Raw genomic sequence first — 15,367 nt, forward strand, 5'->3', positions numbered from 1 at the left:
ACACCCACCACAGTCTGACTATCTCCATCTGAGAGGATGACACCCACAGTCTGACCACCTCCATCTGAGAGGATGACACCCACAGTCTGACCATCTCCATCTGAGAGGATGACACCCACAGTCTGACCAACCCTATCTGAGAGGATGACACCCACAGTCTGACCTATCTGAGAGGATCACATCTGACCAGCCCATCTGAGAGGATGACACCCACAGTCTGACCAACCCTATCTGAGAGGATGACACCCACAGTCTGACCTACCCTATCTGAGAGGATGACACCCACAGTCTGACCACCCCCATCTGAGAGGATGACACCCACAGTCTGACCACCCCCATCTGAGAGGATGACACCCACAGTCTGACCACCCTATCTGAGAGGATGACACCCACAGTCTGACCACCCCATCTGAGAGGATGACACCCACAGTCTGACCAACCCCATCTGAGAGGATGACACCCACAGTCTGAGAGGACCACACAGTCCTGACAACCCTATCTGAGAGGATGACACCCACAGTCTGACCAACCCTATCTGAGAGGATGACACCCACAGTCTGACCAACCCTATCTGAGAGGATGACACCCACAGTCTGACCCACTACCCCTATCTGAGAGGATGACACCCACAGTCTGACCAACCCTATCTGAGAGGATGACACCCACAGTCTGACTACCCCTATCTGAGAGGATGACACCCACAGTCTGACCATCTCCATCTACCAGCATGTAACCATCGTCTTTCAAAAGTAGTCTCCCTTTGATTACACTGCCACAATTGCAGTTCTTTTTTCAGGCGTCTTCTTCTATTCTCCCCGGTTCCTGTGGGGCGTTGTATGATGGCCCGTTTTATCTGCAGTTGGACTACTGATACCGACACGTTAGGCTACTGTCAGCAGAACAAGAGAAGGAATTCACCTTAGAGTGACTCAGGGGCGGATACAGCTTTTAGAGAAAAGGGGGGTGGGTGGGGTGCCCACTATAGAGAAAGGAGGGTTGCACACTTCATTTTCATGAGAATTTCAATGGTCATTTGATAATTTTTTACCCCTGTGCGCGCGCGCACGCACACACGCACATTCGCAGCCTATGGTGACTGACTCCTCTTAACGTACCTGCAGCGTACCTGTTAGCATTGTTCCTGCGGGTGCTTGTTATGTTTATACCACTAGAGGGTGTGTTATGTCCATTGTCCTGGCAGGTTGATTTTCTGTGTATCAACCTTCTGTCTGCACGTGCAGAGGTTGATATGTGGATAACAACCTTGACGGTGCAGGAAACGCACGTGCAACAAGCAATGTACGAGTCCATGCGGCGCCCACGTGGTATAAGTAGGTTAGCACCCCCCTTCTGCGGGTGATATGGATTCAACGCTCTCGCCTGACGGCTCGAGCGTTGAAATCCATATCACCCTTGAGGAGGGTGCTAACGTATACATGTGCATGTGTCGATAAGTCGTTTTCCCAGAGCAAGCCGACTGAGCTACCACGCCGCAGATTGACATGAAAAACAAAGTACACTCACTCCGACAACATTTGATTGCCATTGTGGCGTCAGGCACGGCAGCGTCAAGTTCCATGTTTTAACGTCTATTGGTAGGACACAGCAGAGGATCAAACCACCAACATTATCCCTGACCTCCTCACACAGGCGACGGTCAACACCGTGAACAAACACATTCTGCGCATATGTTAGTGTGATTCATTGGCGGATCCGTGGGTCGGAGGGTGGGGGTTCTGTCCCCACCCTGATAGTGAAAATGGGTGAGTGAACTAGTGAGTGAGTTGGTTGTTGTTTGCAGCAGTATTCCTGCAATATCTGGGCAAGGGAAATGGGCTTCACACATTGCACCAATTTGGGGAATCAAACACGAATCTTCGGCGTGACGAACGAAGGCTTTTACCTCAAGGCTAATTAACCCACTAACCCCAGTTGTCGACAAAAGGGTTGAGTGAGTGAGTGAGTTTGGTTTTACGCTGCTTTTAGCAATATTCCAGCAATATCACGGCTGGGGGACACCAGAAATGGGCGTAGCACATTGTACCCGTGTGGGGAATCGCACCCTAGTCTTCGGCGTGACGAGCGAACGCTTTAACCAGTAGACCACTCCACCGCCCCACAAAAGGGTTGAAGTTGTCAGTGTGTGCACATAACATGATAGGGCATACACGCGGGGTGTATTGTGCTTTCAGGTATATATCATCACAATAAGTGTGTGTTCAAGTGTATGCAGTGGAGTGGCATATAAACCAGCGATTAGAACGCAGAGTGTTCAGAGATATGTTTGATCACTTACTCAACCTGATTGTGATATGAGAAACAATGGACCATGAAGAATATCGGTTCACATTGGTCCTTTGTTCGAAGATGATGATGCCTGCTTTTTATATAACGTGGCAACAAAGCATGACCTAATAATACCACGACTGCTTCACGCATGCGCGAAGTAGTTGTGTCAATACATGCCCATGCTGGAACTATGCGCGTCGTGCGTGCCATGCCGTACACTAGACGTAAACAATGCGCCAACAATACTTGACATAGTCGTAAATCAGTCGTGACAATGCGCACCATTTTCGATCACGCATTGCGTGATAAGTGTGTAACGTATGCGTAAACAGCACGCGAACAGTGCGCAAACCACTCTTCACGCTTTCATGCGTAATATCGAAATTACACGCATTGCCACGACAAATTGCACGGCAGTTCGGAGGCAAAATTCATGCAAGTGTCAAGGTGACATTGGAGGTTGATGACGTAAATTCGTCGTGGACTGTTGTGAAGTGTGTGTAAACTGTGGGACTGCGTGCAGTGCGCAAAGAAAAAGTGTGTTTCTCTATTTCATTAAATATTTTATTAAAAGAAACCCCAAAAGATATTTTTGACTTTGGGGATAACCAGAAGGTGTTGATTCCCTGATCTCAGAGATCTAGATGGTGCATAAGCTTGAAGAAGATTTGAGAGGTAGACTGGAGCCATGTTAGTCATGCACTGGTATGCAAGACAGAGGAGTTTGAAGGAGATTCTGTGTTTCACGGGCTGCCAATGGAGGGTCCTTTAGAGTTGGTGTGATGTGCTGTTTTCTGGAGATCTGGGAGGTAATGCGAGCAGCTAAATTTGGTATGCGTTGGAGTTGGTCAGTGACACAAGATGGAGATCCGGTCAAAAGGCTGTTACAGTAGTCAATACGAGATGTGACTAGGCTGAGGCAGAGAGTTTTGGAGGCATCTTTGGTAAGAACGGTCTGGCCTTGCTGATATTGTGGAGATGGAAGTAGCAAGTTTTAGTAACATACTTGACGTGTTCTGTCATACTTAGATCTTGATCGATGACAACATCCAGACCCTTGACAGTGGAAGAAAGTGGAATGGTTGCTCCACAGACAGACCACTGGTAATGACACACTGCTTGCGCTTTCCAGCCTGTCTCAGAAGAATGGACATTTGATGACATCCATGAATACAGTCTGATGTCTGATGGAGAGACGCTTTAGCTGACTCTGTGTTTGGTTGAAATAACTTACACAGCTGCGTGTCATCTGCGTAGAAGTGGTCAAGATTGTGATCTGCTACAACAGAGCCAAGTGGAACAGTGTAGAGGGTGAAGAGGATCGGACCAAGCACCGATACTTGAGGGACTCCGCACTCAAGCCTAGATGCGGTTGACACATTTCGGTTTGAGTCCTGTCCTATAGCTAGAATAAAGCTGAATCCTTGATGCCAAGCTCTGTATATCAAGTCTCTTGTGGAGTCTCTGATGATCAATTGTGTCAAAGGCACTGCTTAGGTCAAGTAATGTGAGCAGGGCCACTTGTCCTGTGTCAATATCACATCGTAGGTCATTCAGGATCTTCAACAGAGCCGTCTCTGTGCTGTGGTGTGCTCTGTAGACTGATTGGAACACCTCATAGAGGTTATGTCAGGAAAGGTGGCCCATGAGACGACTGGAGACTGCATGTTCAATGAATCGGATCAAGTGAACAAGTTGTTCTTTTTGTAGATTTCAGTAGTTTAGTAACTTTAGTGTAAGTGAAACTATCCATATGAGTAAGAGGTGTGCCATCAAACATTTTTGGAGGAAAATCAGCTTCATCCACAGCCACAGAAGACGGAATCTTGTCATGAATGTCTTGGATCTTTTTGTAGAAATAATCCGAAAATGTTTGTGCTGTTGCTTCATTGTCATCAGATGTCGGAAGTGTCGATTCCCAGTGTTTACCCAAGATGCTGAACAAAAGTTTAAACAGCAACTTTGGGCTTGACTCCTTGGCTTCAATCTTAGAATTGAGATGTTGATTTGTCTGATGGCCGTTGTTGAGTGATATCTGGCTGAAATATACATTTGGCGATGAATCTCCAGGTTTTCCATCTGCGTTTTGCTTTCCTCTTGTCTTTTTTCGCTTGTCAACCTTCAGGTGTGAAGTCCCAAGCCCACTTTGATCACGAACTGTTTATAATACGACATGGTCGCGACAGATTGCGTAACGTCCACGCCTTCTAACTTGTCGTGAAGAGGGCTGGCGGGGGCTTGTGTATGGTATCCGCCAGTTAAGCCACATGAAAAATACCAATTGCCGTTAAAGCCACATTTCAAGTACAAACCTCGGTGCCGCGAAAGTCAATCAATACTAGTGAGGTAGGATGGGTACAGGATTCATGTCCCGTGGAAGTTTTGTGATGAAAGCAAGACATTGTGTTTTTTGTATTCATCAGACATTTTAGTTAAATAAAACTTTGGTTCCAAGTTTAAATACTAGTATGGTGCAAATAGTACTTTTGAGCACTGTACAAAATGGTTGTGGAAAAGGGTGCTAAAAGGTCAGAATGTCATAATAGGAGAGTTGAATATTTAAAGTTTGAGGTTATTAACTTTTTCCAAGTGTGTTTCTCTATTTCATGAAATATTTTATTAAAAGAAAATCCGAAAATATATTTTTTTAAATGAAAACAAATAGAAATAATCAACACTCCCTCTCTCAAAATGGCAGCTAGCAGACGAATTTAAGCATATGTAGGTTTTGTGCATTTTGTAAGTATATGATTGCTTCAAATCAATGTAAATGAAGTTATTAATAAAAGTGAAAGAACAGTTATGTATGAAACTAAAAAGAGATGTTTATTCTGTTTGGTGAGACTGTCAGTAAGGTAGCAGTCCTTATTTCAAAATGTAGTTGGTCAATATCAGATAATGATTTATCAATTTCTTATTAATACGTTTAAAGTTTTTCTTCTAAAAGCAGAGTTCATTGAAAATAGATAAGAATATAATGAAATGATGGGGAGAAAACACTATTTTCTTCTTCACACTCTCTCAATTAAATCCCTTGAAATAATTTTCAAGTCATCGGATCGGATCATTCTAAAATGGTTATAATCTTTGAAAAAAAATATATACAAATAAATGTGGGGAGAAATCTTTTTTATCAGCAGCATAGGAGAAGGCACGGTGTCCATATTTATCTTGTTTGACTTTGGGGATAACAAGAAGGTGTTGATTCCCTGATCTCAGAGATCTAGATGGTGCATAAGCTTGAAGAAGATTTGAGAGGTAGACTGGAGCCATGTTAGTCATGCACTGGTATGCAAGACAGAGGAGTTTGAAGGAGATTCTGTGTTTCGCGGGCAGCCAATGGAGCAGATGTTATAGTGACTGGTATGACTCTGTCCTTCACTGGTGCATGTTTGTCTAGCAGCTCAGACAGAACTCTATTGTATAGCAGAACGAGACTCTCAGCATCAGATGGTGGCTGAAGTATAAGGTCTGAGTTTAGTAAATTGTCTTTAAAAGTACCCTTATCCAGGGAGCGCATGTTCCTACAGGGAGTAATCTTCACATTTGGACTGGGTATTGAGAGGTCACAGCTCTCAAAGATATGGAAATATCTGTAGATCCTATACAGATACACAACTGACACACGCGTCTGAAGCACGGGTAACTATCCAGTCCAGAGTGTGTCCACCTCTGTGGCTTGCCTCTGACGCAAGTTGTTCAAGTTGTGGACTTCAAGAAGATTCAGTAATTTTTAGTGTCATGGTTATCCTTGTTGTCAAAATGGAAATTGAAGTCACCTACGATGATAAGAGCTACTTCGTCAACTTATCCAGTCTGTGCCAGGCAGTAACTGCTGCCAATGGTGGCCATGCAAAGTACTGACTTTGACGCCATCTTATGGACTCAAGTAAACAGAAACACAACAGTAAAGGCTTTGTCTATAGACGTTTGAATTTTCACCTTTTTACCATTGGGATTACATGAAATAATTGCTCTTAAACTAACTCATGAAATTCTTCTAGAAATGGCTTATGCGTTTTTTTCTTGAAGAGTATATTTCTGGATCACAGTTTCATGTAAAGTCCTCTTCTATAGTTGATAAACAGGGTAAGATGTATATTCCTTTTTCATATTGTACTAGTTCTTTATAAAATATATGCTTTGTGCAGAAATGGTGTTTTTATACTCATTATGACTTTTAGATCTAAAAATAACTCTTTTATGTAAATTTGAGACTAAAAGCAAACTAAAAAGATCTAGTGACTTATAGCATATGAGAAATATATTCCTTAACCAAATATGCATGGTATTTGATGTGAAAACCATTGTTTTGTTACGGGTTTATGCAACTTCTTCAGTTCCCGGTTAAATTGTGGCGGCCATCTTGGATTTGGAGCTAAAAATAGCTTTCGCATTAATATTCAGATTGGAAACAAACAATTTTTTAAACTCCTTTAACATATAAACACAAAAGAATATATGATTTGCTTTCATCAAAAACTTTCACGTAATCCCATAAGCTGCTTGACTATACCGTCTTTTCAAATAAGCTTCACCCATTGATCCCAATGGATGAAAATTGTTTTAGTGACTTGTCCTTTGTTTGTTTCGTAACACTGATAGGCGGCTTCTTAATGTAGTTGACGTGTGAACAAAGTGAATTGTTCCTTGTTTGTTTAGTTAACATATGACTGGTGGCTTCTTTATTCTCTTTGACGTGTTTAGTTAACATATGATAACATTAATCTTTTGATGTTTATTTTGCTCTTTAATCTTGCATTCTCTGCTTTTATTGTAGATTGTATTATCTAAATTCCGAAGTATAGAATCTCTTCAGAGTTAAAATGATACATGCTAATCTTGTTAACACTGCTTGCTCTGTGTTCACTTTATAGATCAAATTAATTAACCGGTATCTCAGATTAAACAAACTGCCGCAAAACGTTGTATATAAATACTATTTTCCATATATTCACAATTAAACATGGCTAATGCACAAGTTCGTGTTACTTTCACTGACAGCGTCAGAGGCGGTAAGCCATTGTATTCTGATGGTTACAAGTATGTGTTATCACGACTTGGTCACGTGGTCATAGCATGACGAGTTGCCACATAGTTTGCGCACGGCACGAACTCGACGCGCATTGGGCACGCTTACTTCACGCATTGTTGACGCACCAATCAGCGACGACGGCGCACTCGGCAGTGCGTATAAAAAGCGTGCCCACATCTCGCGACATGCCATACGGTGAAGGTAACCTATATAAACGCTTAATAGAAGAAGCCAGTCCCAACATTTCTCTACTCGACAGCGAACGATCTACAACTACTACACGATGCCTGCCAAGGATAAAAAGACAACCAGAGGAAGAGCAAGACAAGCAATGGCTGGAAGACTTATAGAAGAGCACAGGCAAGAAACCGAGATAGAGACAGCGTCTGCAGAGAGGGAGAGGGATATTTCTCCACCCTCACCCTCCTCAAGTGGGGATGTTCCGGCCCCTCAAGAAGAGCCCCAATTAGATCCCCAAGCACAACAGAAGAAAAGGATCCGAGTTAGCAAGAAAGAAATACCGGACTACAAATGGACGGATGAGGGAACCTGGAGTCTGGCCGAATTTGTTAAGCAGCACCCCCAGCTGTTCGACAAGAAGCAGAAGGATTGGCTGAATCTCACTGCAAAGACCCAATTATGGACAACAGCTGGGGAGGAACAGGACCCCCCTGCCACTGGTTTGCATTTTGTTCATTATGTTCTTCCCTGGTATATTTTTTCTAAATGAGTTTCTGAAATTCTGAATTAATTAATGTCATTTAATGTGTGATTTATGTTCTCATCATGTCACTGCATTATTAAAGACGATTTACTTGACTAAAATTATTATGTTATTGTATTTAATATTTTGTTCCTCTTTCTATCTTGTAGGTGCCCAGTGCAAGAAGCACTACGAAAACATGCGCACCAGAGTGGGGAAGATCCTCAAGAGGGAGTCTAAAAGTGGATCAGGGCCGGCAGACAGGAGTATGAGGGACGAAGAAATAATGACCACATGGGCTTTCCTCACCCAACACATTGTTCGGGGGCACAGCCACCCCAGTGAGGAGGTTAGTATAATTATATATACAATTTATCTTAATTACAAATGTTATTAGCAGAAACCAAAATCTCCATTCATCTGTTTTTAATTCTTTTCAATTTGAAATTGTTTCAATTTAATCTACATTTGTATTCATTTAATTTGTAATTGCATCAAATTTTCACTATTCTCTTCTTTATTCTTCAGTTCTCCGTTCCAAGGTCGGCCATGGACACCTTCCTCAGGCCACAGGTGATCCCCCGTAACACGGCCCAGCCGGTGAGTACAGAACCCCGCTATAACCACCTGTCAACAGTACGACATCAGAGACCATATACTGATCGGTATATGGTTTCGCTGTTGTTTAGCACAGCAACCTTGGTTGCCAACGGGAACTGGCAAAAAATTGCGGTACACAGACTGTTTTGTTGGGCCTCGTCCCCAAATCGCACATTAAGGTGATCTCTCCTCTATCATATACATGTACTTACGAGAATCGCAGCATAACGGCCCCTTTGGGATTGCCTAGACAGGGACCCAGTCAATATGACAAATTAAGATGAGGTCTGACTGGTCTGGGGGTGATGTTTAATGTGTCGTCTAATGATAACAGTTTACCTAAAGTCGTGACTGGCTGTTTACTTGGCTGCGGAGAAGATTTCAGTGTTGTGTTCTCACATGTGACATATCTGATGTGCTAACACTGATTTATTGGGTAGCTTTAATGTAGGGCCAAGGTCGCATGCCGTCGCCAGATGAGGTAACTGTGTGGCACGCTGTCGGCAGATGACGTAACTGTGTGACATGCTGTCGGCAGATGACGTAACTGTGTGACATGCTGTCGGCAGATGACGTAAATGTGTGACATGCTGTCGGCAGATGACGTAACTGAGACATGCTGTCGGCAGATGACGTAACTGTGTGACATGCTGTGGGCAGATGACGGAACCGTGTGACATACTGTCGGCAGATGACGGAACTGTGTGACAAGCTGTCGGCAGATGACGGAAGTGTGTGACATTGTGTCTTTATGTGACGTAACTGTGTGGCATACCGTTAGCATTTGACGTAACTCTGTCATATTTTCAGCAGGTGACCTCACTGTCTGACAGGGTGTCCTCATTTGACGATAGTTTTAATGTTGGTAACTGGTTGCGTATTGGGTGAGGTAACCAGTGCTTGTTTTTGTGGACTTTGTGTTCGAATCTTGGTACAAAATAATTCTCAACAGCTCTTCTACCACGTGACGTTAATAATAACCTATCAAATCGTGGTGACGTCAGGCACGCTGTATTTAGATTTATCTCACTTGGACAATATGCAAGTTATACCCCCTCCGGTCGTACATCTTGTAAGAGCACTGATGTTTATAAACTGTTCACGGTCTCCACTATGAGCATCGGGGCAGATTACAATGCACCATTGTACACCCACTTCAAAGGACAAGACCCATTGGAATTATGGCACGGAAAGGCCACCGTAGATTGCATGCGGTACAAATAACGGGTCATGTGCCCGACGATTGCCTGACCCGTATGTAGTGATTGCGTGAGTCGACTTGGAGAGCATGTTGCCTGGTGTTAGAGGTTGATGTCGACTCTCCATCAACCGCACAGATCGGGACACAATGGTGACAAAACGATGTTGCTGGGGCGATTGCCACAGTGATAGTCGGTACAAGAACAGGCCACACATGCACGGCATTACGTTCACCCCATTTCCCAAACCAACCCGCAATCCGAACAAATGCGCCAGATGGGTGTTTGCATGCGGTCGTCCCGACAGGCTCTGCGTAACCTCCATCAGGACATGGCATTTTGTATGCTCAAAGGTAAGGAGTAAATATATATAACTCGAGCTAGACCCTATCTTCTGGAGCCTCGTTACCATAACAACACGTTATCTGGTGGTGTGACAAACTAGACATCTATATTTAGTAACACGATCGGGGCCGCTGAAGTTTAATCCTGTATTTCAAAATGAGAATTAAGCGATGCCAGTGGGGTGATTGTCATAATGACAGTCGATATTACCACAAGAGTCACATGGTGGGTGTGGATTTTGTGCCTTTCCCAAAGCCCAAGACGAATCTCGAGAAATGTCTGCGGTGGATCATATTCTGTGGCCGGCCCAGCGAGCGTTTAAACATTGATAGAGTCAACAGGGATAAGTACGTCTGCACTAAGGTGAGAATGTGTTGATGAACGGGTGGGTAGGGAGCAAGGCAAGGGAAATAGGGGTGGGTACGCACTCTGGCCCTGGAAAGTGAGCCTCGCTGGACGGTATGGGCGTTATAGCGGGGAGTGGGTCACGACACTGTTCACTCATTGTGTGTCGAGCCGCTAGATCACTAACCACAATATGCTCAATTGTTTGTATGTATTTGGTTGTTGTTATTTGTGTTTGAATAAATACTCACACAGGACTGATGTAGAATTGGCTTCAGACACAATCACTCTTGTTTATTCATGACAGCAAATTAATATATTGCCTACATCGACACTGATAGAAGGCTGTACAACGTTGAAGGCTGCAGAAAGGTGATGCCGCGCTGAAGGTTCCTTCATTATATCGCGGATATATCGACCTGTTGCTTTGCGGACCAGCCTTCACGAGTGAAGGTCTCGCGCCCAGACGGGAAGGGAATCTGGGTCATGTTGAGGAAAAGTAGCATTTGATCCAGCTCATGACGCTAAATTATCCCTGCTGGTGGTTTTATTGTGAAGGTTAGGCATATCGCTCGCCGCGAACTGTTTCATGCGAAGGTCGATGTTGATGACCGTCCACTGAAACAAGAAGTACAACCGGGACATCTACCTGGGGTATCTATGGTGGTTCACAAATGTTACAACCTCAAATACAACACATCAACGTCCTGTACACATCGTCCACGTGCACGCCGGTAGAGAACTGTTTCCAGGATATGAAAGTCTCAAATATTCTCTTCTTCTTGTGTCTACTTTTAAGAAGACCTAAGCAGTGATCAGAACTACACTGAAGAAGCATGAAACTGGTTACGTAAAGTCAAACCGATTCACTCGGTTCGAGGCAGTTCTATGTGTAGTAAGCCCGAAGGAAGGGGGAGATAATCCGAGGCCACGACAACATTATCTGCACCCGTTATGGATTACCACAGGAGATAACTATAAACGTCATCGCTTATGCTCCTCCAACAATAAGCTCCATCAGCTGCCGCTACCACCACTTTCCTGAACCCCACACAATTGTTGACGGAACCCAAGTTAGACTCGCAACCATGACGGGGCCGACATGCGACGTGTGCGGGAAGGTCTTCCAGACGACGTCGCGTCTACGACGTCACCGTGGCACGCATGGCCCGGCACAGTTCCGATGTGAGATTTGTAAGGCGGGCTTTCACCAACATAGTAACCTACAACGTCACAGAGTGCGCCTGCACGGACTGCAGAAAGAGTTACTTGTCGACTGTAAAGGGACGCAACCCTTGCCAATGCCAAAACAAAATCAGGTGAGTTAATGATGATTTGGAACAATGTTTACAGTGAACATACCACGATGTGTTAAAATACACATACTAGTTTTAGCATTAAATATTTAAATCCGATGTATGACCGATAACTCTTCATGGCCTTTATGTGTTTGCTGACTTAACAAGTCATCAAACGGACAAAACACACGCCTAGACCGATAACCCGGATGACCAGGAATTACCAGTCTTATCATACAACCAATCAACGAGGAAACTTGTACCCGCTACAATATCACCGAAACTCCGAAAAACACATTCAGTTCGAACTTTAATGAAAGAGACTAAGGTGTACAATGAACTATAACAAGAAGACAAAGTCATCAATATCCCCCGCAATGGCAAAATACTCTTCATGATTATGTCTACGAGTTATGATTATGTCAGATATTTAGGTGTGTATATAGAAAAGTGGAAGGAGAGTATTGAAAGGTTCTTAAAGTTCTGCTCCAGAAAGGAGCACTATCACAAATTTCAGTCTAAGTCAAACTTGTTGCCATGGAAATGACAAAAATATTTTATTCAGAAATCCAAAACTACCAAACGGCACCAGTACACCACCAGACCAATCTATGTGCCAAGTTTGGTGAAGAAACATTGAACGGTTTTAGAGTTCTGCTCTGGAAAAGAGCACAACCACCAATTTCAGTTTTAGTCAAACTTGTTGCCATGGAAACGCCAAAAATATTTTATTCAGAATTCCAAATCTACCAAAAGGCACAAGTACACCACCAGACCAATCTATGTGCCAAGTTTGGTGAAGAAACATTGAACGGTTTTAGCGTTCTGCTCCGGAAAAGAGCACAACCACCAATTTCAGGCTAAGTCGAACTTGTTGCCATGGAAACACTAAAAATATTTTATTCAGAATTCCAAAACTACCAAAAGGCACAAGTACACCACCAGATCTATCTATGTGCCAAGTTTGGTGAAGAAATATTGAACGGTTTTAGAATTCTGCTCCGGAAAAGACAAATGTGCAAGGACGGACGGACGGACGGAGTCCATTTAAATACCCCCCACAAAACGCGTTGCGGGGGATAACGATAATGCGACAAAGCAATAATCCATTGTGTATAATTTATTTAAAGCTATATTGAAGTAAATTAGCGATGACTTTAACCGAATTGAAGATATATTGAAATGAATTAAATACAACGCAAATAACGACGATTTTCTCTATCGTAATGCAAAAGGGGGGGGGGGGAACTGAGGGTGTGGGTTCGAATCCCGGATGGGACTCAAACACACCCCCCCCTGTGTCCCCCAATTATAAGTACTAGAATCTGTACTTTACTGAGAAAGTAACATATGTTATATCTTCAAATACTTCCACATGTGAATGTTTGTAATGGGGGCGTACTGACAACAGCCGGTTTGTGGCCGTATCGTCCACAGTGGGTGGTATAGGACCTTTGTCGACTTGTTCCTGGTCAGGCTGTGGATGTTCGCCGTGTTCGAACCGGAACATGTCACGAATATATGTAGCCCGAAGTATTTGAAGATGTCTGTAAAACATTTCCCGCTCTTTTGGAAACTGGAATACTTCACTTGCCGTTGCACTTGCACTTTTATTTTACTAAAAATGTAATCTTCATTCCATCCCGAAGGGCCGGTGGGGTAGCCTAGTGGTTAAAGCGTTGGCTCGTCACGCCGAAGACCCGGGTTCGATTCCCCAAATGGATACCATGTTATAAGTCCATTTCTGGTTTCCCACGCCGTGATGTTGCTGGAATATTGCTAAAAGCGGCGTCATACTAAACCCACTCGCTCACTCACACTCCACCCCGAACCTCCAACTCCAGTGTCTCATTTCGTAAGATTTTGATTACGCGTAAATTATTAATGTCGTGGTAGAACTGTTATACGTACGGTTCAAAGGTTCAAAACTCGCTGACTCGGCACGATCACTCTTCCCCGAGTGAAGTCTGTCACGATCTGACATTGCCCTCCGAACGAAGACTAAGAAGGCAATCTTTAGGCATGCGCGGAGTCTGTCAATATCAACTTGACCCTCCACACCTGTACTGCAGTCATTCATTACATGTAACTCAAACTCAAGCCTTTTCCTCGTAAAATTGAAACGACATATACACTAATAGCGTTATAACGAGGGGCGATCTGGCACAGGCCATGCAGATCTGGCACAATGTCAAGGGCGATTCAGCACAGGATGCCTCGCTATTGAGCTGCCTGTTAAGTTGTGTTATCAGCACAAGAAATTTAAGCAGACATATATTTGTGTCTTGGTTAAAAGTAGGGTTTGAGGCAAACTATTTCTTAGCTTTAAAATACCGTATTTGGAAAATATGCAGTTTGAGAAAAGCGTGACGACGCGAGGGGCGGACTGTATAACCCACAGCGGCTATAAGTACAGTTATCACTACAAAAGTATTGCGGGAAACATTACGTGGAGATGCACGACCAGAGGTTGTTCCGCCATGGTCATCACCAACAGTGAGTGTGTGTTCGAGACTGACAACAACAAGGGCCACAACCACCAACCCTCCCGCGGGAGACGGAGGCGGTCTAGCAAGGCAAGTCTTCATATAGGGGTAGGGGTAGATATATCGTTGAATATCCATGGGGGGCATGTTTTCGGTATAAGGGGTGGATATAGCATTGCATATCCATGGGGGGTCAGGTTTTCGGTATAAGGAGTAGATATAGCATTGCATATCCATGGGGGTCAGGTTTTCGGTATAAGGAGTAGATATAGCATTGCATATCCATGGGGGTCAGGTTTTCGGTATAAGGGGTGGATATAGCATTGCATATCCATGGGGGTCAGGTTTTCGGTATAAGGGGTAGATATTCGCATATCCATCAGGTTTTCGGTATAAGGGGTAGATATAGCATTGCATATCCATGGGGGTCAGGTTTTCCATAAGGGGTAGATATAGCATTGCATATCCATGGGGGTCAGGTTTTCGGTATAAGGGGTAGATATAGCATTGCATATCCATGGGGGTCAGGTTTTCGGTATAAGGGGTAGATATAGCATTGCATATCCATGGGGGTCAGGTTTTCGGTATAAGGGGTAGATATAGCATTGCATATCCATGGGGTCAGGTTTTCGGTATAAGGGGTAGATATAGCATTGCATATCCATGGGGGTCAGGTTTTCGGTATAAGGGGTAGATATAGCATTGCATATCCATGGGGGTCAGGTTTTCGGTATAAGGGGTAGATATAGCATTGCATATCCATGGGGGTCAGGTTTTCGGTATAAGGGGTAGATATAGCATTGCATATCCATGGGGGTCAGGTTTTCGGTATAAGGGGTAGATATAGCATTGCATATCCATGGGGGTCAGGATAGTTTCGGGGTATTATAGTGGATGTAACATTGCATTTCCATGGGGGTCAGGTATTCGGCATAAGGGGATATAGCATTGCATACCCGTAGTGTGTGAGACTATATAACTTGGAGTCATATCTGCTGATCTCAGAATGGATCATGACCTGTAACAGATAAACAGAACGTTAGTTAAGGAGACCCAACAGAGCGACC

General features: G+C 43.8%; 1 protein-coding gene across 4 annotated transcripts in view; it reads left to right on the top strand.

Annotated features, from left to right (window-relative positions):
* The first annotated feature begins 7,553 nt into the window (after positions 1–7,553).
* The window catches only part of LOC124267684, a 33,519-nt gene continuing 25,705 nt past the window's right edge, over positions 7,554–15,367 (top strand). The window contains exons 1-3 of one of the 4 annotated variants that reach the window (XM_046702655.1): positions 7,554–8,004; positions 8,198–8,376; positions 8,556–8,627. In XM_046702655.1, the coding sequence (XP_046558611.1) occupies positions 7,608–8,004; positions 8,198–8,376; positions 8,556–8,627 (648 nt within the window). In that variant the 5' untranslated portion in view covers positions 7,554–7,607. Of the gene's footprint in view, positions 8,005–8,197; positions 8,377–8,555; positions 8,628–9,931; positions 10,180–10,296; positions 10,535–11,060; positions 11,836–15,367 lie in introns of those variants that run through there. The other 3 variants (XM_046702665.1, XM_046702662.1, XM_046702659.1) reach the window with 3 other exon arrangements.

This window comes from Haliotis rubra, unplaced genomic scaffold (assembly GCF_003918875.1).
Source record: "Haliotis rubra isolate DU_JTF1 unplaced genomic scaffold, ASM391887v1 Scf133, whole genome shotgun sequence".
In the NCBI taxonomy this organism is placed as follows: domain Eukaryota; kingdom Metazoa; phylum Mollusca; class Gastropoda; order Lepetellida; family Haliotidae; genus Haliotis; species Haliotis rubra.